The sequence below is a fragment of the Marmota flaviventris genome, chromosome 12 (genome assembly GCF_047511675.1).
Source record: "Marmota flaviventris isolate mMarFla1 chromosome 12, mMarFla1.hap1, whole genome shotgun sequence".
Taxonomy (NCBI): domain Eukaryota; kingdom Metazoa; phylum Chordata; class Mammalia; order Rodentia; family Sciuridae; genus Marmota; species Marmota flaviventris.
In genome coordinates this window covers 97,830,962-97,854,116 of record NC_092509.1, presented here as the reverse complement: position 1 = coordinate 97,854,116, position 23,155 = coordinate 97,830,962, and the positions used below count along the sequence as shown (strand labels likewise).

General features: G+C 36.6%; 1 protein-coding gene across 3 annotated transcripts in view; it reads left to right on the top strand.

Moving 5' to 3' along the window:
- Tdrd5 (tudor domain containing 5) overlaps positions 1-22,854 on the top strand; it is a 62,107-nt gene extending 39,253 nt beyond the window's left edge. For 2 of the 3 annotated variants that reach the window (XM_027934977.2, XM_027934976.1), the window contains exons 13-16: positions 8,788-8,970; positions 9,732-9,875; positions 20,473-20,683; positions 22,518-22,854. In XM_027934977.2, the coding sequence (XP_027790778.1) occupies positions 8,788-8,970; positions 9,732-9,875; positions 20,473-20,683; positions 22,518-22,765 (786 nt within the window). In that variant the 3' untranslated portion in view covers positions 22,766-22,854. Of the gene's footprint in view, positions 1-934; positions 1,090-8,787; positions 8,971-9,731; positions 9,876-20,472; positions 20,684-22,517 lie in introns of all 3 variants that reach the window. The other variant, XM_027934974.1, reaches the window with a different exon arrangement.
- Positions 22,855-23,155: the final 301 nt, after the last annotated feature.

Here is a 23,155-nt window from a genome sequence, read left to right as displayed (position 1 = left end):
GAGATACTCTGTTACAAAAATAAAGTGTATTAATGTTGTATGTTCAAAACTAAGAAATTTTAGATCTCTAGTTAAATATTAAAATTAACTGGGCTGGTGGCTGGGGTTATGGCTTAGTGGTAGAATGCTTGCCTAGCATGCAAAGTATCCCTGGCACCACATAAAAATAAAAACAAATAAAATAGAAGTATTATGTCCATCCACAACTAAAAAAAATTTTTTTTCATTAATTTGAGTTGGTTTGGTTCATAACAAACCTGAATTCTTCTCATTCTAAATGGGTTCAGAAGAGTTACATTTCCTCATTTTATAATGAATTGAACTCAACCTTTAATATTTTTAGAATATTTTATCAGCTGTTGATGTCTTCAGATAATCATTGTTCAGTTCTAGAAATATAGGAAGACTCTCTTTTCTGTACAAAAGGACAAAACTCTCCCAGCCCACCCCACCCCAGGTCATATTTTGATATAGCAAGACTGCCATATGCTACAGACACACGTGCCTCCCCCCGTTCTTTCCTGCTCATCTTTTAAGCATCCTAACAGTTTGTTATCTCCTTTATTGCATCTTCCCAGACATCCTCCCTCAGTAATATTTTCAGTACCTCTCTGTGATGGCGCTACTTGAGAGATTGCACTGTCATGACCTGGTTGTGTGTTTTCCTACTGTATTTTTTACTTTAAAGCTGGGACCTGTGGTATCCTTCAGAAAGGTATCCATAGACATTTGGTCAAATATGCTCAAAAATGGTTTTTGCCTAAAAATCGTTTTTCAGAATGGGAGGGTCTAGGGTCAGGGATAAAGTTAGAAAATAAAGTAGCATTTGAATGAACCATAGCAAAAAATACCACCAAAATTTTATAGGCATATAGATTTTGTAAACAACATTAACATAGAAAACAAAGTAATTTCTTTCATATCTACTAAAAAGATATTAATGATGAAAAGTATTTAAGTCATCTTAAATCTATGTCAAAGGAGCCATTAAAGGATTCTGAATTCAGTTCTCTGAAAACTCAAAAGAGCTGTGAAGAAGATCTAAAGTGGTCCATTCCAGAGCCAAAGGATCTGAAGGAAGAAAATGAGGTAGGAGAAGGAAAGGTAGTTTTTAAAAAATATGTAATTAATATAATTAATTCACAAATGAAGAGACTGAACTAAATTAGCTGTTTAAGCTCTGCTTTTATTGTCATAGATCATCTCTCACAGATGAATTATAAATTCTCTCTTTAGCAGTCTCCAAGATCAGTGTTTTAGGGACATAACCTTGATCATGGAAAAGAAAAGGCACCACCTGGCTTTGATGTGCTAGTTACTCTCCTGTGTGTTTATGCCATATTCAAGAATTGTGCAGTACCTAAATACTGGGATTGAGAACAATGCTAGGGAAAAGGGTTTATAACTTTTTTGAAGGGCATGTTTTATCTTTATTTTAGTCAAATGTTTATGTACACATAGCCTAGAGTCCCTCATGACCATTTCTCCTCTGTGGCCTATATCCTAAAACAACCATTTTCATCTATTTTAGCTACTTATTTTGGAGTTTTACCTCTATTCCTTTAATACATACATATAATTTTCTGCTTTCTCAGTTTTATGTATCTGTGTTCTACCCAGTAGAAGGATGAGGGCTTAGTTCTCTTTCATCATCCCTTCACCCTACCACACATAAACATAACCGTTGTGTCCCCTCTCCACCATCCATCATACTAACTGAGTAGTATCAAACTTTCCATTAGGTCACCACTCACATTTGCATTCTTATGGCTGTAAATGCTGTTCATGGCTCAGGCACATTGTATGCTATGACACCTTTTCCTTTCCTGCATAACTTTACTTTGTCTTATCATCTTTCTTTTTAAACTAATATATGGCAAAATTGACTTTCTTTTGGTATAATTTTCTGTCAGTTTTAATATACAAGTAGTTTCATGTAACCAACATCACAATCAGCATGCAGAATGACTCCATCAATCTGAAGTAACTCCCTTGTGCTACCCTTTTTTAATCAATCTCCTCCATATTCCTGACCCCAAGCAACTACTGATATGTTTTGTCTCTCTAGTGACAGCAGAATGCATTACAAATCATATTACACACATAGAGCATAATTTTTCATACCTCTGTATACAAAGTATATTCACACCAATTTGTGTCTTCATACATGTACTTTGGATAATGATGACTATCACATTCCACCATCATTTCTAACCCCATGCACCCTCCCTTCCCCTCCCATCCCTAGAGTTTGTCTATTCTTCCCATGCTCCCCCTCCATACCCCACTATGAATCAGCCTCCTTATATCAGAGAAAATATTTGGCATTTGGTTTTTGGGGATTGGCTAGCTTCACTTAGCATTATGTCCTCCAGCTCCATCCATTTACCTGCAAATACCATGATTTCATTCTCTTATATTGCTGAGTAATATTCCGTTGTGTATAAATGCCACATTTTTTTATCCATCTTCTGAAGGGCATCTAGGTTGGTTCCACAATTTAGCTATTGTAGAAAATGATATAAAATCAATCAAAAAATGTATGAAAAATGTTCATCTCTAGCAATTAGAGAAATGCAAATCAAAACTACTCTAAGATTTCATCTCACTCTAGTTAGAATGGCAGCTATTATGAATACAAACAATAAGTGTTGGCGAGGATGTGGGGAAAAAGGTACATCATACACTGCTGGTGGGACTGCAACTTAGTGCAGCCAATATGGAAAACAGTATGGAGATTCCTTGTAAAATTGGTAATGGAACCACCATTTGACCCAGTCGGTCTATACCCAGAGGACTTAAAAACAGCATACTACAGGGACACAGCCACATCAGTGTTTATAGTTTTACCTTTTTAGAACCATCATATAAGTGGAATCACACAGTGTTGTAATCTTTAGGACTGGTATCATTCATTCTTCTAAAGTGTTGCATTTAGCAATTTCAAATCAAAGCTTTTGACTACTTAGTTTGGATTTATTGTAAGGATGTATCATGCTTGTATAGCTTTTCATCCACTGAAGAACATTTGGGTTGTTTCCAGTTTTGGATAATTATGCATAGAACTGCTACAAGTATTTGTGTACAGATTTTTGTGTGAACACAAGCTTCCTTTAAATAAGGAAAATGCCTGGGAGTAAAATTGCTGGGTCACATGATTATCAAATTGTTCCCTAGAAAGGTTGTATAATTTTGCATTCCCACTAGCAATCTGTTCTAGTTGCTCCACACCCTTGCTAGCACTGTGTATTACCAGTAATTTTAATTTTAGCATTCTGATAGGTGTGTAGTACTAGTACAACATGGTATATTTTGCATTTCCTAATAACTAATATTGTTTAACATATTTTCTGTACTTAATTGCCATACATACGTAATTTTTGTAGAAATGTCTGTTCAGGTCTTTTGCCCATACTTTTATTGGGTCATTGGTTTTTTTTTAATGTTTTTGAGAATTTTTAATATATTCTGGATGCTACTCCTATGTCAGATATGTGATTTCAAATATATTCTTCCACTTGTAGCTCATATTTTCATCCTTTTAATAATGTCTTTCATGTAGCAAAAGTTTTTAATTTTGAGAAGGTTAAGATATCAAATTTTTTTCTGTGTACAGTGCTTCCAATATTGAGAAATCTAAATTAATTTGGGGGGGGCGTATGGTGTTAAGACAGGATTTATTTTGTTGTATATGTGGATGTTCAGTTGTTCAAATATCATTTGTTGAGAAGACTATCCTATCTAAATTGAATTTCCTATAAAGCATTACCAAAATTCAGTTGTCCATATTTGTAGGGTTTTTTTGTGTGTGTGTGTGTGTGTGTGCGTGTATGCGTGTGAGTTGTGTATGGTGCTGGGGATTGAACCCAGGGCCTTTCACATGGTAGGCCAGTGCTCTATCACTGGTCTACTTCCCCAGCCTAGTCATCCATACTTATATGAGTTTATTTCTAGACTGGATTCTGTTCCATTGTTCTGTTATATCCATCCCTTTATTGTACCAGACTTTGAATACTGGCTTTAGAGTAGTCAGGTAGTATAACTTCTCCTATTTTATCATTTTTCAAAATTGTTTTTTAATACTCTAGTTCTTTTTTCCTTCCTTATAAATTTTAGAATCAGTATATCTATATTTGGGACTTTGGTTGGAATTGTGTTAATTTGTGGATAAATTTGAGGAAAGTTGATATCTTTATTCTATGAAGACAGAAGCTACCTGCCTATTAATTTAGGTTTTTCATTTATATCTTTATCATGTAGCTATAATTTTCAGTATTCAGAAACTACATGTGTTTTGTTAGCTTTATACCTAAATATTTCATTTATTTGGAGCTATTTAAGATAGTTTCATTGCTAGCATATATAATTTTTTTTAAAATTTTGAACTTATATCTTGTGAACTAGCTGAACTCACTTATTAGTTCTAGGAGTCCCTTTGGGATTTTCACATAGGTAGTGGTGTCTGCAAATTAGTAGTTTTATTTCCTTCTATCTGTATGGATTTAATCTATCTGCCTGCCTTGCTCTGGCTAGTATTTCAGATACTGTTGAACAGGAGTATGAGAGAGAATATCCTTGTACTCCTGAAAAGTTTTACCCATGCATGAATGTTGAATTTTTTGGGGGGGATTGGGGTACTGGGGATTGAACTCGGGAACACTCAAGCACTGAGCCACATCCCCAACCCTATTTTTGTATTTTATTTAGAGACAGGGTCTCACTGAGTTGCTAAGTGCCTCACTTTTGCTGAGGCTGACTTTGAATTCAAAATTTTACTGTCTCAGCCTCCCAAGCCGTGGGATTACAGGTGTGCGCCCCTACACCCAGTTGAATGTTAAATTTTGAATTGTTAAATATTGAATTATGTTTTGCATATATTAATAGTCTACTCCATTAGATATTGTATAATGAACCCTATTTGGCCATGGTGAATTATTCTTTTTATATATTGCTGGATGCGATTTGCTGGTACTTTATTGAAGATTTTTATGTCTGTCCGCATGAAAGCTATTGATCTGTATTTTCTGGAAAAGATATCAAATCGATTTCATTTCCTTGTTTTATGGAGTTTAAATATTATTTATGGTATACAAAGTAAAGTTTTAATATACAGTTTTTATGTATAGATTGTGGAATGGCTAAATGAAGCTATTTAATGTATTTCTTACATATTTTCTTTTTTTGTAGTGAGAACAATTTAAGTCTACTTTCTTAGCAATTTTCAAGTGTACAGTTTGTTGTTGTTAACTGCAGTCACCAAGATGAACAATAGATCTCTTGACTTCCTGTCTACTGAAATTTGTGTCCTTTGACCGGTATCTCCCCAATTCCCCTCTCAGCCTCTAGTAAATCATCATCTTACTATTCTGTGAATTCACTTTTTTTTTAATTCCACCCATAAGTGGGAGTATGTTTTCATCTGTGCTTGGCTTTTTTCAGTTAACATGATGTCCTTCAAGTTGTCCATTTTGTCACAATGATGGGATTTCCTCCTTTTTATAAGGCTGAATAGTATTCCATTGTGTATGTATACCACATTTTCTTTAGACCTTCGTCTGTTGATGGATGCTTAAATTGATTTTATATTTTGGTTGTTTGTGAGTAAAGATGCAGCAACATGGGAGTACGGATGTCTTTTTAAGATATTGGTTTCATTTCCTTTGGATTTATACCCATTAGTTAGGCTGCTGAATCAAATGGTAGTTTTGTTTTTAATTTTTTGGGGGAACCTCCACATTGTTTTACATAATGGCTATACTAATTTATGTTCTCATCAGCAGGATATAAGGGCTTCCTTTTTTCCACATCCTCACCAATACTTACTTTTTATCTTTTTAGTAAGTTATTCTAACTTGTACTGAGATAATTTCTTTGTAGTTTAAATTTGCATTTCTCTGATTATTGGTGAGCATTTTTCCATATACCTGTTGGACTTTCATATATCTTCTTTTGAGAAAGGGAGAAATCTGTTTTCTTGGCAGAAATTTTTTGTTTGATGTAATCTCCTTTGTCTGTTTTTGCTTTTATTGCCTTTATTTTTGGGGTCATACTTTAAAAAAAAAATGATTGCCAAGACCAGTGTCTTGGGGCTTTTCCCCTTTGTTTTCTTCTAGTACTTTTACATCTTACATTTAAGTCTTTAATTCACTTTGAATTGATATTTGTATGTGATGTGAAATAAGGGCTTAAGTTCATTCTTCTCTGTGTATAGAATCCAGTTTCCTCAATACCATCTATTGAGACACTGTTCTTTCCCCCATTGTGTGTCTGGGTATCTTTGTGGAAAATCAGTTGACTGTAATGCATGGATTTATTTCTGGAATTTCTACTCTACTTCGTTTGTCAATTTGTCTGCTTTTATGTTAGTACCATGCTCCATGTATTATCTGTTCTAGGATCTGTGCCTTTACATAATTCCAAAGTAAGTTTTTGCCTGCAAAAATACCTTGCTGGGTTTTCCATAGATATTTCATTACAATATTTGATTAATTTTGAAGAAAATTAACATCTTTATTATGTTGAATCTTTTAACATGAATGTTGTGTATCTCTCCATTTATTTAGGTCTTTGATTTCTTATCTCTGCACATTGTAATTGTCAGTATGTAGGTTCTGTATATGTTTTATTAATTGTATATATAATGTTATTTGGTATGATTATAAATGGGGTATTTTTAATTTCAGTTTCTGCATGTTCGTTGCTGGTATGTAGAAATGAAATTGATTTTTTTGTGCTCATCTTGTATAGTGCAACCTTGATCACTTAGGAGGGTTGGGTTTTTTTGGTTTTTTTAGTAGATTATTTGGGATTTTCTTAGTCATGTCATCTACAGATATGGTTTTTTTTTCTTTTCTGGTCTGCATGGCTTTTATTTCTGTTCCTTGCCTTTTGCACTAGATAGAGCTTCTAGCACTATGTTGAATAAAAATGGTGAGAGACAGACTTTCCTGGCTTCTTATCTTGGAGGAAAAATACCAAAGATGTTAGTTAGCTCTAAGTTTTGTATAAATATTCTGTGCAAATTGAGGAAAGTCTCCTCTATTCTTATTTTTCTGAAATTTTTTGGCATTTTAATTTATATGTTATGTTTTTTAATTATATCTGTGTAGGGTTTCCCCCCAGTGGTATATCTAGGAATTACAGTATAAACCCTGACTTCTTTTTACAGTGGACTTAATGGGTAATTTATCACTGAACAGTATGTCAGTATCTTACCATCATATAAATCATCTTCTTGCTACCTTTTTACTATCCTTATCTTATGTATTAAATTTACATTGAAATTTCATAACGTTATATTTCTTGGTTTCCACATTCAAATATATTCTTAAAAAATTAAAGAGGAGAAGAGTCTATTTCATTTCTGCTGTTCTTCCTTTTTCAGTGCTCCAGCTTTCCTTCTGATATCATCTCCTTTGCATCCAAAGGATTGGAATTCTTTTTAGTATAGGTCTACTGACAATAAATCTCTTAGTTTTCTTCACTGACCATATATTTATATCTTCATTTTAAAGAACATTAAAAATATGAGAGGTATTTTTGCCAAATATAGAGATCTTGTTTGCTACTGCTTTTTTCCAGTACTTTAAGCTGCTTTTTTTAAAAAACATATTTTTATTGTTGTTGAAATTTTTATTTTATTTATTTATTTGTATGTGGTGCTGAGGATCAAACCCCGTGCCTCACACAGCTAGGCAAGCCCTTCACCACTGAGCCCCACTTTAAGCTTCTTATTGCAGTTCCTTTTGGCCTTCATAGTTTGATACAAAATTCACAGCAATGATATAGCTCTGTCTCTACATGTAATATTTAATTTTTCTCTGGCTCCATTCAAGATAATCTCTGCCTTTAGTTTTCAGAAGGTTGATTATAATCTGTCCAGGCATGAATTTTCTTGGGTTTATGGTGTTTGGGGTTTGCTAAACTGGTAGGTTTGTGTCTTTGGAAGTTTTTAGCCACTTTTCTTCAAATTATTTTTTGACATTGTTCTCTTCTTTTTGGAAATTTAATTACACAAATATTAAATATTTTGACATTGTCTTTTAGTTTCTGAGGCTTTAAAAAGAATCTTTTGGTTTTTTTTTTCCCCAATCTTTTTTTCCTCTGTTCAGATTTGGTAATGTTTATGGATCTGTCCTCAAGTTCACATGCCTTTTCCTTTTATCTCTATCCTGCTATATTGAAAAGAGGGCCAGCAATATTCAGTATAAAAACCTTCACCCAATTTCTCTTTCTTACTGTGCTTGTTTTGCTTTCAGTTTTACCCTCCAGAAGTCTTTCTTGGCCCTCTGGAAGACCAAGAGGTGTGGTTGCCTGAGTTCTTGAAACAGGGCAGGGCTCTGACTATCTCATAGCTGCTCACACTGACTTTTAACTGATGTTCTTGTTTTCATTGCCATTTTACTCCTCTTTTTAAAAACCTTATAGTGCATTTCCTGAACTTTTAAAGTATTCTATAAATTTGGGTTGCTTCTCAGTTTTTCTCACTATAACCTCCACAGTCTGCTTTACTGGGATTCCTTAATCAGTTGACAGTTGTCTGCTTTCCTATATCCAGAGTGTGGGTGGGTTTTTCTTTAGTCTCTTTGACCATGGAGTTTATACCTTAAGTCTCTTTGTTTTGTTTTGGTGGCATTTCAGGAACACAGGAAAAATAAATAGCAATAAATTGTGTATTTAAACTGCCATCCTTGCTTGGAGTCAGGAAACATTATAAAACTAAATTTTAAAATATGCTCATAAGGAACTATAAAATATAGTTTTTCTTTGTCCTCTGATGCATTCTAGGATGAGATCCCCACTGGAATGCCATGCCTGGAGTCAGTGACCATAGGTGATGATATCTGGGATGAGAACTGGCTACCACTGCAGGCTAAAATAGGAAAAGGAGGTGATGCTGCCTCCCATTTATTTACCTCAAGCCTTGGTGGAAAGAAACGGTGTCCTACATGTGAAGAAATGCCACAGAAGGTTAGACCCTTGGGATAACAGAAAGAAAATCACTACTGCAAAGAGGAAATTTAAATTTAGTTGTCCAGGCCTTGAAAAAGCTATATGTTCTGGAATTTAAATGAATTTGTCAGGTTCTAATTCATAATAGTACATGATTTTAAAAAAAGTGGTAGTAGTACATAAGTGGGCAGAGGATCCAGCAGAGGGAAGTCTTATTGTGATTATCTGCCCTTTCAAGTGTTATGATATCTGTTTTATCATTGGCCCACCCAGTCAATGCTTTGGAATCCATAAAAAAACTGAAGAAACTGTTTTCTGAAATTTATTTTTGTTGCATTAGTCTTTTAATATAACCTTGGGTTTCTGCAGTCAGGACATTTGCTCATATTGTGCCTAACTATATATATTTGAAATATGTTTTCCCCTACTTATAAAAAAGAAGAAATACTTGTGAGAAAGAAGATGCAGTTAAGTTACTCCCTAGTATTTATGCTTTTTAAGTACTAGACGATCATGAAAAATCATGTAGCTATGGAAACAATGTTAAATACTACAAACAGGGTTGTTTTTATGTTTATGAGATTCAAGCGTTCAGAGAAGTTGAAGATGTTGGGTGCAGACCCAGAACAGAAGAAGGAGAGTCACAGTGATGTAGAAAGTTAATCTGTACCTTTCCTGTTCGATGCCTGTTTCTTCCTTGCCTCTACAATGCCCACATTATCCTCTTTGTTTGATCATGTGTTACTATTCAGTTTATTGCGTTTTTCTTTATCTTCTAGGATTGGTGTTTTCCTACACCCAAAGATATATGGGATGATTCCTGGCAGTCTTCAGGCCTTGTGAATGGAATGAAAGTAGAAATTAAAAAACGAGAAGAGCTGGATACTCAAGAAAAAAATACTGGTACAACCAGAATTCTAAAGGTAAGTGTTCAAGGCAGGGGATGTAGCTTGGTGGTAGCACTTGTACCCAGCATGTGTGAGGCCCTGGTTTCCATCCCCATCCACCTCTGCAAAAGAAAACAAACAATAAAGAATAAAATATACTCTACAAATTAGCTTAGAACTGGAAGGAAAATGTATTCCATCATCAAATCCTCAGATAACATAAAAAAAGAATAAAAGATAAATATCTAATGAATTTTACAGTAGCATTTGCATGGGTAAGTACTTTCATTCTCAGTAAAATAATGAGCAGTTGATACACTATAGAGGCATAAAATTTATACTGACTTTAGAATAAATCTTAATTAATATTCTCTCTTTAGAATAAAATCCTGAGCCTAAAATTAAAAGCCTGATTAAATCTGTATTAGGCAGAAAGAAAAATAGGCATATCCTATAACAGCCATATTTTAAGCTCTTTTGTAGTATAGACCAATTTCTTCTTTTGTGTTGCAATGTCAGAAAGCAGTAACTCTGGCACAAAATCCATGTTTCATGTTTCTCACATATATTATATGAGTGTCCTGAGAACAGCAGGCAATTTGTGTAAATCATGAAATTTGGTACTAGGTCTCTTATTAAAAATTAGAATTGGGGCTGGTGTTGTAGCTCAGTGGTAGAGCACTTGCCTGGCATGTGTGAGGCCCTGGGTTCAATCCTCAGCACCACATAAAAATAAAACAGAGGTATTTTTAAAAAATCAGATTTGGGGAAGATGAATCTTCTAAGTGATATATGTTGTACAGAATACAATCATTCTGTTTGACAGCAATGATAAAGCCATTCTATAGTGCATAAAACAGTCTGTTCCAGAAATTTAGGTTACTTAAGGGAATGGATTTAGTTTTAGCATAACATTGGCTTTTATATTTTGTGATATCACTTTTTTTAAAAAACATCAGCTTTTAGTCATGAAAGTCATTAGGAAAACTAAGAGGCCCAGAGTAGCCAAGGCAATCCTTAGCAAGAAAAATGAAGCAGGAGGCATCACAATACTAGACCTTAAATTATACTACAGAGCTATAGTAACAAAACCATCATATTGGCACAGACATGAAGACCAATGGAACAGAATAGAAGACACAGAGACAAACCCTTAAATACGGTTGTCTCGTACTAGACAAAGGTGCCAAAAGATAGCCTCTTCAACAAATGGTGCTGGGGAAATCCATATATAGTAGAATGAAATTGAACCCCTATCTCTTACCCTGCACAAAACTCAATTCAAAGTGGATCAAGGACCTAGACCAGAGACTCTGTAAAGAAAATATAGGCCCAAATCTCCATCATATTGGCTTAGGAACCAAGTTCCTCAACAAGACTCCTAAAGCAAAAGAAGTAAAATCGGGAATCAATAAATGGGATGGTATCAAACTAAAAAGCTTCTTCACAGCCAAGGAAATAATCAAGAGCATGTAGAGAGAGCCTGCAGAATGGGATATCTTTGCCATCTGCACCTCAGATCGACCATTAATCTCCAAGATATACAAAGAATTGAGAAAACTTAACACCAAAAACCAAATAATCCAATCAGTAAATGGACAAACTGAACAGACACTTCATGGAAGAAGAAATATGAATGGTTAAAAATATATGAAAAGATGTTCAATATCTCTAGCAATTAGAGGAATGTAAATTAAAACTACACTGAGATTCCATTTCATTCCAGTCAGAATGGCAATTATCAAGAATGCAAGTAACACATTGGTGAGGATGTGGGAACAAGGTACACTCATCCATTGCTGGTAGGACTGCAAATTGGTACAACCTCTATGGAAAGCAGTATGGAGGTTCCTCAGAAAACTTGAAATGAAACCACCATTTGACCCAGTTATTTCACTCCTTGGCACATACCCAAAGGACTTAAAATTAGCATACTACAGTGACATAGCTGCATCAATGTTTATAGCAACTCAGTTCAAAATAGCTAGCTATGGAACCAATCTAGGTGCCCTTCAACAGACGAATGGATAAAGAAAATGTGGTACATAAACACATGGAATATTACTCAGCCATAAAGAAAAGTGAAATTTCAGCATTTGCTGTTAAATGGATGGAACCAGAGACTATCACACTAAGTGAAACAAACCAATCCCAAAAACCAGAGGCTGGAAGGCTGGATGTTCTCTCTGATGTGTGGATGCTAACTTACAATAAGTGGTAGGGAGGGAGGAATGGAAGTTCACTGAATTAGACAAAGGAGAATGAAGAGAAAGGGCAGATGGGAATAGGAAAGACAGTAAATGGATCAGACATAACTTTTTTATATTCTTATGTAACTACACGACCAGTGAAACTTCACATCATCTACAATTACAAAAATGAAGTGTTATGTTCCATGTGTGCCGCAGTCCGGTTGGGCAAAATAACCGGGAGGTGATAAAAAACTTGAAGGTTGATGCAGGAACTGCTTTATTATGGAACAACAGCGGTATATATACATAACTGATTACACACAGCTTGATTCAATTATCATCATCCAGATACAGCAATCAGCCAATAAGGAATCCCCACCATCTTAATGGCTCGGTGGCGTTGCCTCACAAACCACTCCTCCTGGCAAACTTCCAGGCGCCATCTTGACTTGATCGCAGCCCCCAACATCCCCCCCCTTTTGTTTTATTAACAAGTATGTGGTTTAAGGACCGTGCCTGTTTTAGGTTGTCCAATACTACATATGGTCCTTACTCATCATTGGATGGTCTGACCTCAAATCATCAGCCTCCTGGCTTAGGTTGGTACCATTGTAATTGGATCTTACCCGTCTTTGACTACCGGCCCAATATATTTAGCCATACTTGTGGATCTGTGTAATCTATACAAACACCATAAACAACCTGCCACAAGCAGAAGGAGGAGGATACAAAATGCCACAATACCAAGCCATTTACTGCTCCAAGTAAGAAGCCCTTGGAAAAATTGTACCACCAATGACACTGTCAGCAAAGATACCCTGGTACTATTACAATTATCAATAGATTAGTTCATAATGCATATAAGTGATACACAGTCCAGGTAAGTTCTGTAAGCAGCTTAAAGCAGAGGAATCCATTAATATGTCAATTCCTTCTTGAAGTATTGATGCAGCAGTTTGTACAGTTTGTGTGATAGCTATCGCAGAAGCTGCAGCAGCAGTAGCAGAAACAGCAACAGCTGTGATGATGGTAGCTGTAATTCCGAAGTCTCATTTGGTTTTTCAGTAATACTGGAAATTCTTATTTTTTTGTTTTCACTGGCACTGGGATGAAAGTAGGAATTCTGGCAATGATGGCTAAAGAAAATTGTATAGCATTCCAGCAGGCACTAAGAAAACAATTTTCTGAACAATTTAGTACATTATCCTGAACAGAATTATTATATATAATGAAAAGGAAAGGTGAAAGTAAACAAAAAGATCTGTTAACCTCCTTTTTTGTTCACATTTTAAAACAATCCTTGTAAATTTCTGAATTTAGGTAGATTATTTCAACATTTTATTAGTTTTTTTTTAACACCTAGAAAAACTTGTAAGCTTAATTAAAATGTCTTTAAAAAGACATCTTTACTTTCATCTGTTTAAACTGTTTAAATCACATGAATAAAAGATATTTGGATCCATTTTTTTTTAATTTTCATGAGCGCTTATATGATTTGGACATACGTACATACAGACATATAACACATAACACAAGTGTGCACACATAACACAATAGTAAAGGCCTTGTAGCTTTTCACAGGCGAAATCTCCATTGCAATGTTTAAAAACTCCACAGTTGTTAAAAAATAGAACTGATCAGAAAAACATTAACCTAGGTCTGTATGAGCTCAAAAAATAAAATTGAAAAAAGCATCCTGGCTACCTCCTGGGTTTGACTCTTCTTTTGATATCTCATCCTTCTTCTTGTAACTTGCATATGGGTCTGAAGGTATTCCCACAAGTAAGCCCCAAGGTTTTTTACATTTGAAATAGGCCTTAATGGTGCTCATTATTCATTAGCCTCCAGATGTGGGAGAACCATTGTTGCAGATGTAAGGATAGCTAAACTGGAGTTCTGGATATCACCTATTATGGATTTGAGCCAAATCATCTTTTTGGTCTATAGAAATCGCTTTAGTTAGTCTCTCTGGAATCCAAATCGGCTGCTGTTCTCCCTTGTCACTTACCCCCGAGCGTCCCGGAGTTCCCCCGTACGGGCTACCATTTGCCGCAGTCCGGCTGGGCAAAATAACCGGGAGGTGACAAGCAACTTGAAGGTTGAAGCGGGAACTGCTTTATTACGGAACAACAGCGGTATATATACCTGATTACACACAGCTTGATTCAATTATCATTCAGATACAGCAATCAGCCAATAAGGAATCCCCACCATCTTAATGGCACGGTGGTGTTGCCTCACAAACCACTCTTCCTGGCAAACTGCCAGGTGCCATCTTGACTTGATCGCAGCCCCCAACACATGTGTGTATGATATGTCAAAATACAGTCTACTGTCATGTATAAACAAATAACAGCTTTATTGAAATATAATTAGGACACCACCATGATTCGCTAAGGTATACGATTCAGTGTCTTAGTATACAGAGTTGTGCAACCTTCACTATATCTCTTTTAGAACATTTTCATCACCCCCCTAAAACCTCCATACACATTAGCAATTAAGCCCCTTCCTATCCTCCCAGAGCCTTAAATGACTACTGATCTGTTTTCTGTCAGTAGGTATTTGCTTGTCTAGGACATTTCCTATAGATGCCATACAACGTATGGTGTTTTGTGATTGTCTTTTATTTGGCATTGTCTTCAAGGTTCATCAGTGTTGTTGTATGAATAATTATTTCATTTGTTTTGATAGTTGAATAGTATTTCATCATATGACATAGTACATTTTATTTATCCACTCATCACTTGATGGGATTTGTGGCTGATTGCACATTTTTTTTGTCATTATAAATAATGCAGCTAAGAATATTTAAGTACAAGTTTGTGTGTGGACATGGATTTTAGTTTTTCTTAGGTATATAACTAGGAGTAGAATTGCTGGGCCATGTGATAACGCTGTTTTTAACATTCTGTGGAACTGCCATACAGTTTTCCAAAGCAGCTGAACTATTCCCACCAACAGTGCATGCGGGTTTCAGCTTCTCCACCTCTTCAGTACTTTTCTAGTTTTTTAGATGTATGTGTATACATACTGATAGATATAATGTATGTCTCATTGCATATTCCTGATGGCTAATGATGTTGAGCATCTTTTCATATGCTTGTTAGAGCCATTTGCTTATATTTGGCAAAATATCTCTTTAGATCCTTTGTCCATTTTTTAAGTTGTAATGGTATAATACTTTATTACAGATCCCTATGAGATACATGGTTTTTAGAATTGTTGACTGTTCTGTTGTCTTTCACTTTTTTTTTTTTTTTTTGGTAGTTGTACTTGGACAGCATCCCTTTATTTATTTTTATGTGGTTCTGAGGATCAAACCCAGTGCATCACACATGCTAGGCAAGCGCTCTGCCACTGAGCCACAACCCTAGCCTTCTTTCACTTTCTTATGGTATCCTTTGCATCATCAAATTTTTCATGAAATCTAATTTTTTCTTTGTTTACTTGAGTTTTTGGTATCATATGTATGACCATTACTTAACCCTAGGTTGTAAAGATTAATACCTGTTCTTTGTTCTAAGAGTTTTATAGTTTTGGCTTTTAAATTTAAGCCCTTAATCCATTTTGAGAAAACTTTTGTCACGGTGTGAGATAAAAGTCCACCTTCACTTTTTTGCATGTGAAAATGTATTTGTCCCAGAACTATATATTCTTTCCCCATGTATTATCTTAGCACCCATATCAAAACTTGATTGAAGGCTGGGGTTGTAGCTCAATGGTGGAGCACTTGCTAGCATGTAAGGGGCCCTGGGTTCAATCCTCAGCATCACATATAAATAAATTAATAGTTATTGTGTCCATCTACAGCTAAAAATATATTTTTTAAAAACCCCATTGACCTTAAATGTTTATTTCTGTGCTCTCAATTCTGTGTGTCTATTGCTATACCAGTAACTGATTACCTTGATTATATTAGCTTTTTAATATGTTTTGTGATTTGGAAGCATGAGTTATCAAACTTTTTCTCATGTAGTTTTGTTTAGCATTATAACTCCCATGAAGAAAGAGTATTGTCAAAGGTTAGGTAATTCATTACTGTGTCATGTGATAGTGTAATAGCATCTTAAGTGCTATTATACTTAATGAACAAACTTGTGTTATTTCTTTTTGAGAAAACTTTCTGTACTCTTTTTTTTCTATCCCTATTTTAAGACAGCAGAGTACCTGCCATATTTATCATTTTGAAGATAGAACTGTTTTTTAACTTTTAAAAAATATATTTTTAGGGGTTGGTGTTGTGGCTCAGTGGTAGAGCACTGAGCTAAACTGCTAAGGGCTGGCTTTGAATTTGTGATCCTTCTGCTTAAGCCTCCCAAATTGCTGGGATTACAGGAGTGTTTTTTCTTACGAGCAATTCCATCTCTAGCCACAAAATAAGGCTTAACTTGATCTTGGGCATACTGGGGGGTTAAAGATCAAATGTTGGAATAAAATATGGAATGGGAAAAGGATATTTTGGAAGAAAAGAGCTCCTCTCTGGAGACCTATTTCTTAAAATGGAAGAGATGCAAAATTAAGACTGTTGCCAGTATCAAGAAAGAGGAAATCAAACATTTTAAAACTTTTCCTCTAAAAAAAGGAAAAGGGAGCTGGAAGTGTAACTCAGTGGTAGAGAGTGTGTTGTTTAGCACATGCAAGACCTTAGTTTCAGTCCTAGGTGGAAAAAAAAACCAAAACTGTTCAGTATAGGGAGGCTATAGTCAAGATAGGGTTTTCCCATTTCTGCCATGTGCCTTCAGTGAAGGTATATTCACAACAAGCATCTTGTCTTTGTATCCTCTTTACTTACAGCAATGATGAATAAGAGCTGTAAAAATAAGAATATGAGAAACATTGTCTTTAGGGAGGGGACCATAAGCTTAGACCAACTCTGGAGTATTACATTGGCAGACAACTTACGGATTTTTGTTTCTGCTTGGCTTACTAGAACACAAGTGCAAAACTGTAATAGTATCTTGCATATCAAAAGTTGAAGCCTGAAAACTCCAATTCCAGCACTTAGCTGCTGATGTCTGGCTTGTGCTGTGCCCTTTTTCTTTAACTGTAAAAGGATACTTCTATTTGAATGTCCTTCTAGAATAATAATAACAGACACAGTTCTAAGGCCTTTGTCTATGTTAACTCAATTTTCACAGAAAGCTTGTTAGGCAAACACTATTATTTTATAGATAACAAAACTGAGGCTTAAAGAAATTAGGTGAGTGATATAAAACTAGTGAGTGCAGAGCTGGAATTTAAACGCAGACAGTGTGGCCCAGGCCGTCGAGTACCACCTCAGCTATGCATCCTTTTGAATGTCAAAGGTCTCTGTACTTGTAAAATGTTTATAAAGCAGCAGGTACGTTGTCATGTGTTTATTGTTCTCAGTAACTCTTTGGGGTTGGATGTCCTGTGCATATCTATCCTCATTTTTCTGCCTTTTACCTTGTTTTACTCACATGAAAACAGTCTACAGGAGGATTAAAAAACTAGCTTCATTCATAGCAAATTTGGATTTGGAAAAATAGTTTAGACCTCAGACTATTCTTTTCTCTGAGTTAAACTCACCCAGCTGCAAGCAGAGCAACTTCATTCTGCTGACGGCATGGGAGAGAGGAAGCAGAGACCCACCCTGTCCTTATTGACCCATGAGTCAAGCAGTGAGAGCTAGGCCCATACTAGAGTAGTAACCTTTAGTACACGAATTCTGCCCAGCAAGGAAATATGGAGTAGTAGTTGTCAGACTTCTATCAACTCACCAAACTGGTAAGCCCTCCTGTCATGAGAGTGACTGAGTAGGTGAATATAGGGTGTTTGTAGAAACTTCTTCCCCAGAAGTTCTCCCAAAAGAGTTTTCACAGGGGTATGAAGTGGACCAGGTATACATTAGACACAATTGCACGATATGAGAGCAACCTGAAGCTACCCTCAGATTTCTGGTGGGTCCCTAGTGGCATTTGAGAGAATGGTGCACTCCCACATGTTTAGAGGGGCTTCAGGAGTGAGTAGAATGTTGCCAGGGCTCAAGGATGTGGTGTAAGTGGCCCACCAAGAATTTCAAAAGAAACACTTGTCCTCATCACCCTTCCTGCCAAGGAGCTCCTCATAGACCAAGAAGCAAATTTGAAGGGCATAACAGCCTAGATGGGACAGCAGCAGCAAAGGCCTCTGAGGATGATGGGACAGCTGCACAGGCCCTGGAGTACCTGGTTAAACCTGAGAAGGAAGGAGGGAGAAAGCCCAGCTCCAACATGGGGATGGAAGTAGTAGAGTTGTGACAGTAAGTTGAAATCTAGTCAAAAGTAAGTTTATTTGGGGCCTTCCAGAGGGTGATTGAGAAATTTGTGACAGTTACCTACATAATTATGGTTTGGGGTTTTTTTTTTTTTTTTTTTTTGTGTGTGTGTGTGTGTGTGAATTTTCATCTGAAATCTGTGAGCAAGTCTTAATTTTCTTCTCCATAGAAAAAAGTAATTATTAAGTCTTTCTTTTTGACCGGTGTTCTGTGTTGCTATAGTATAATTCAGCACATGGTGGCGTATTTTTAAGCACTCAGGATTCATATATGTTTGACCACATGTGTGCCTTCCTGGTGCTCCTGATTCCTGTTTCTGGTAGTGTATGTCTGCTATCAGCAAATCTTCTCAGGAGTTTTTGTTGGGTTTTGGGGATTTTTTTTTCACCTTCCTTTTGATGAATTTTTCCCCTAAGTGTGGAATTTTAGATTGGCACTTTCTTTCAACTATTTGAAGTGGCCATTTCATTGTATTCTGGCTTCTGTTGAAATGTGAGTTATCATTGCACCTTTGAAGATCATGTCTTCTTTTCTTTCTGACTTGCATCTCAGCTCTTTGACGATGATATGTCTGAATGTATAAATAGATCCTTTGGATTTATCCCACTTTGATTCACCAGAGTTGCTCGTTCTTCAGTTCTGGAAATTTGGGGCCCATTTATCTTAACAGCTGTTTCTGCTGCTTATTGTCTTTCTCCTTTCCTGAGGAAATTCAGCTATAAGATGCTAGAACTTCTGACTGAATCTCCTGTGGGGCTCTCTTATCTTGTTTGTTTTTTGTTTGTTTTGATTGGCAGTGCTTCATTCTGGAGCATTCTAGACATTATTTTTCAGTCTGAAAATGCCCATTTGATTTTTTTTATACATTTTGTTCATATTTTTCATATGTTGATGTGTTTGGTCTATCATTTAATCCTGGCCATGTTAATCATGGTATGCTAAAGTCCCTTTCAGATAGTTTGAATATCTGAATTGCCTCTGATTATGTTCTTACTCTCTTTTCCCTCTCTGTCTAATCCTGTTTTTAGCAATGGGGTAGAGGGAAGAAGGAAGCATATCTCATGATTTTTTCAAATCAAATGTTGGATATTATGCAAAAAAATTAAAAAGCTCTGGGTTAAGTTATTTTCCTCCAAAGAAGGTTGTTGTCATTTGGCTAGCAGATACTAGCAAATCACCTTAGCATACACATTGATTCTTGGTTGGGGCTTTGTTAGAATGCTGTATTCTTAATCCTTTGTGGCTCTTGGTCTAAAGCGTCATCCTTTGAGCAGGCCTTCTGAAAGCCTAGTTGGTTGTTTGATCCCCACCTGGGAGGGACTCTGACCCCACCACAGGATGCTGAAGTGTCTGCTGATCTTGTTTAGCTTCATGGCTGCTGTTTCCTGTTGGGTTTCTCAGAATCTCACACTTTGCTTGTGCAGTTTAGGACTTGGCCAATACTTGAAGGAGATTTGTAAACAGATTATTAGATCCTCTGTGATCCCTTCAGACCTGCCTGAAAGCCCTTGGGAACAAACAAGTCAGCAGGATTTCAGAACAGGAGGTGGGTCCCATATTCTGCTAGCATTTTAGTGGAAGGCATTTTCTACATCCAGCACAGGAAAAAAGGTCCAGGCCTAAAGTGGCAGGCAGCTTTGCTGGCTAAGGGGATATAGATTAGGGTTTGAGGCTAATCTCGATCTCCCTAGCCAGTAAAGCACAAGTTATCTTTGGGGGCTTCAGTTTTCCCATCTGCAGAGAATGATGGACATCAGATAACTCCTCTATGAAAAGCATTAGGGTAAGTGAAAGATTACACCTACCTAGAAAGGTGGTTCTTGATGTTTAAATGAAAAAAACACATGCAAACAACCTTCCGCAGTGCCAGACATCAAGTGTGCAGTGAATGTCATTTCTCACATCCTGCCCATCCTCCCCAGCTGTGTGTGGTCGCTTCGTACCATGTTTGCCCAAATATAATAAAGGTTTCTTAAGTTGATACTCATCAGATTAAGGAAGGAAGAGCTTGATGTTTCTAGAGACTACCTAGGTTGAAAGTGAGGTATTTTATTTATTAATTATGATATATATTTTGTATATAAGGAAACAAAAAGGGCTTAATTCTTGTTATGCTAACAGTCACTTTTCATACCTTTGCCTCATTGCTTCTATTTTGTAGCAACCAAACTTGAAAGGTTCTTTGGATTCTTCCACACTGCCCAAACTGGAAGAGTTCTACATCTCCCTTTTCCAGTCACAGCAGTCAGCAGAAGGGAGTCAGTTTGAGCCTAACAACATCCAGACTCCAACAAAGCAAATTCAGCTGCCCACAGCAGCAGCCAGCTCAGCTACTGTCGCGGCCGACGCCCCAGGAGAGCACTCTGGTTCTGGTAGGTGCACGTGCGCTCCTGTATGCTCGCCACTGACAGATGATATTTGGCCATGTTGCTGAAAACCTTCTTTTCCTCTTTCAGGACATACTTGAGCATTGCTGACCGTAGGATTTGTCTCCGTTGTTCCCATTATCTATGCCATTCTTTTTTCCCCCCTGATGATTTTTGGAGGGACTTCACATTTATATAGAATAAAAATTATGAATTTTTAAGGTTATGATTCTTTTGAGTTTTGGCAAAATATACAATCATATAGAACATTCTCACCATCGTGAAAAGTTTTTTTATGCCCCTTTGCAGTCAATCCCTCCACTAACTTGCTAGGCTCTGGCATGTCACTTTCCCTTTCCTGTGTTACATAGTATGTAGTTTTTATGTCTGGCTTCTTTTATTTACCATAACTTTTTTTCAATACTAGGAATTGAACCCAGAGGCTCATGCATGCTAGGCAAGCACTCTGCCACTAAGCCACACTTCAGCTCTACTTACTGTAGTTTTTATGTTATTTCCATTCAGTATTTACAAAAAAGTGGATTTGCTAGGATGTATAGTGACTGCATGTTTAATTTTTTAAACTGCCAAAATGCTTTTAAAGTGGCTGCACAGTTTGCATTCACCTGTGAAGGTTTAAAAGTTCTGATAGCTCCGATCTTCACTAGCAGATGGTATTTTCCTGCTTACAGGCCTATTATGGTAATTTTAATTTGCTTTTTCCTATTTACCACCTTTTTGCCTAATTTGACATTCATATATCTTTTTAAGTGGCTGTCCAAGTATTTGTTTTTAATATTGATTTATCTACTTGTAAACAAGTTCTTTATTCTGGACATAAATCCATTATCAGATCTATATCTCTATCTAGCATATATATATATTTCCTCCAGTTTGTGTCATGTCTTTTTTTTAAGTGTCATTTTCTTAACAGTGACTTTAGAAGAGCAAAGGCTTACATTTTGATTGTCTAATTTAGTGATTTTTTTTTTCATTATAATCTGAGCTTTGTGTGTTCTATTTAGAAATCTTTACCTAACCCAAGTAACTAAGTGGCAGTCGGTGAAATGTTTGTAATGATAGACAAGACAGTAAAGAACTTGTGCCAGAATCTACACTGCATTGCTGAGTACTATTTAGCTCACCTGATTTTTTTTTTTTTTTTAAAAGCAGGACTTTCCTGAAGGAAGCAGCAGGTTGGCTTGGACACCAACAAAAGCCACTTCAATCATAGTAGCTGGCAGTCAACAGTCATGGACCAGTTACTTTGGGCAGCACTGGTCTAGCACCCATCTGAGAATGCTTGTACCTGCTTCCTTAGCTACTGGGAAGTCTGGGCATTGGAGCTCCCTCAGTTTTATTTTTTCCAAAGGATTACTTCTTAGTTAAATCTAAAGCCTACAACAGTCATTTTATGGCTGATAACTGGCTCTGGTTCTGCTTAGCAACCATTTTGCTTTCACACTGGCACAGACCTGGCAACAGAGCACGCCTGTGGCACGCTGTGGTACACTGTGTTACTCAGGGCTGGAAGGAAATGGGAGAGCTTATGGTCTCTTCTCTGGGATCTGAGTTTACTTTTATGAAATTCTTGGAAAGCAGTCTTCCCTGCCTGGTTCATAAGTGCATTTTCCCCTCTCTTTATCCTGACAGTTTGATCCCAAGGTATGATTCCCCATCCTCTCTCCTTTCCGTCTAGCAGCTGATTTCTGAATCTCAACGTCCCTGACGGCCTTGGGTAACTGTCATCACCTAACAGACGATGACTGTAGTACCTGTTAGTAGAGAACTAGAGTGGAGGAGAGAGGGCAGTGAAAAGACTTGTCTTCTCTTTTTTTAGTGGAGAGCTCTCCAGGGAGCCTAAAGAACGAAGATCTTTCTAGTTGCCACGCCATCGCAGTGTTCAAGGATGAGAGTCAAGGAGCCATGGACCAGCTGTCTTTGATTTTGTCTCCTGAGCACAAGATTTCTCAGAAGCTCTACATTCCTCGAAGTACAGCCACAGCTGCCCTGGGAGCTGCCGCGCGCCTGGCCACGTCCAGGAGCCTCCTGCACTGGTACCCCAGTGTGAAAAGGGTGGAAACCTGAGGGGGGAGGGGCGGCGCACAGTGGCGCTTTGCTCATCCTAAGGGACTCGATAGCTTTGTTATGCTAACTGTCCATTTTGGTGTGTAAGTATTGATATTTAACATTATTTTTATTTGTACTAATGATTTTATTCTGTTTTTTTACCTTTGTTTTTAATGTAGTTTAAAGGAGTTTTTGTTTTTTGTGTTTCTATAAATATTTTTCTTTTACATATCATGACTGATAAATGAAAATTAAGAGTCTGTTTTGTGATCCATATTTAGTAAGAGAAATATATTCCCACTTCCCTGTCTCCAGAAGGAGGATGTCTGAATTTAGGGTTGCTGCTTTCTATCAAATTTGAAATATTACATATTATAGAACATCATTATTTTTTCTTAATACTGGGAG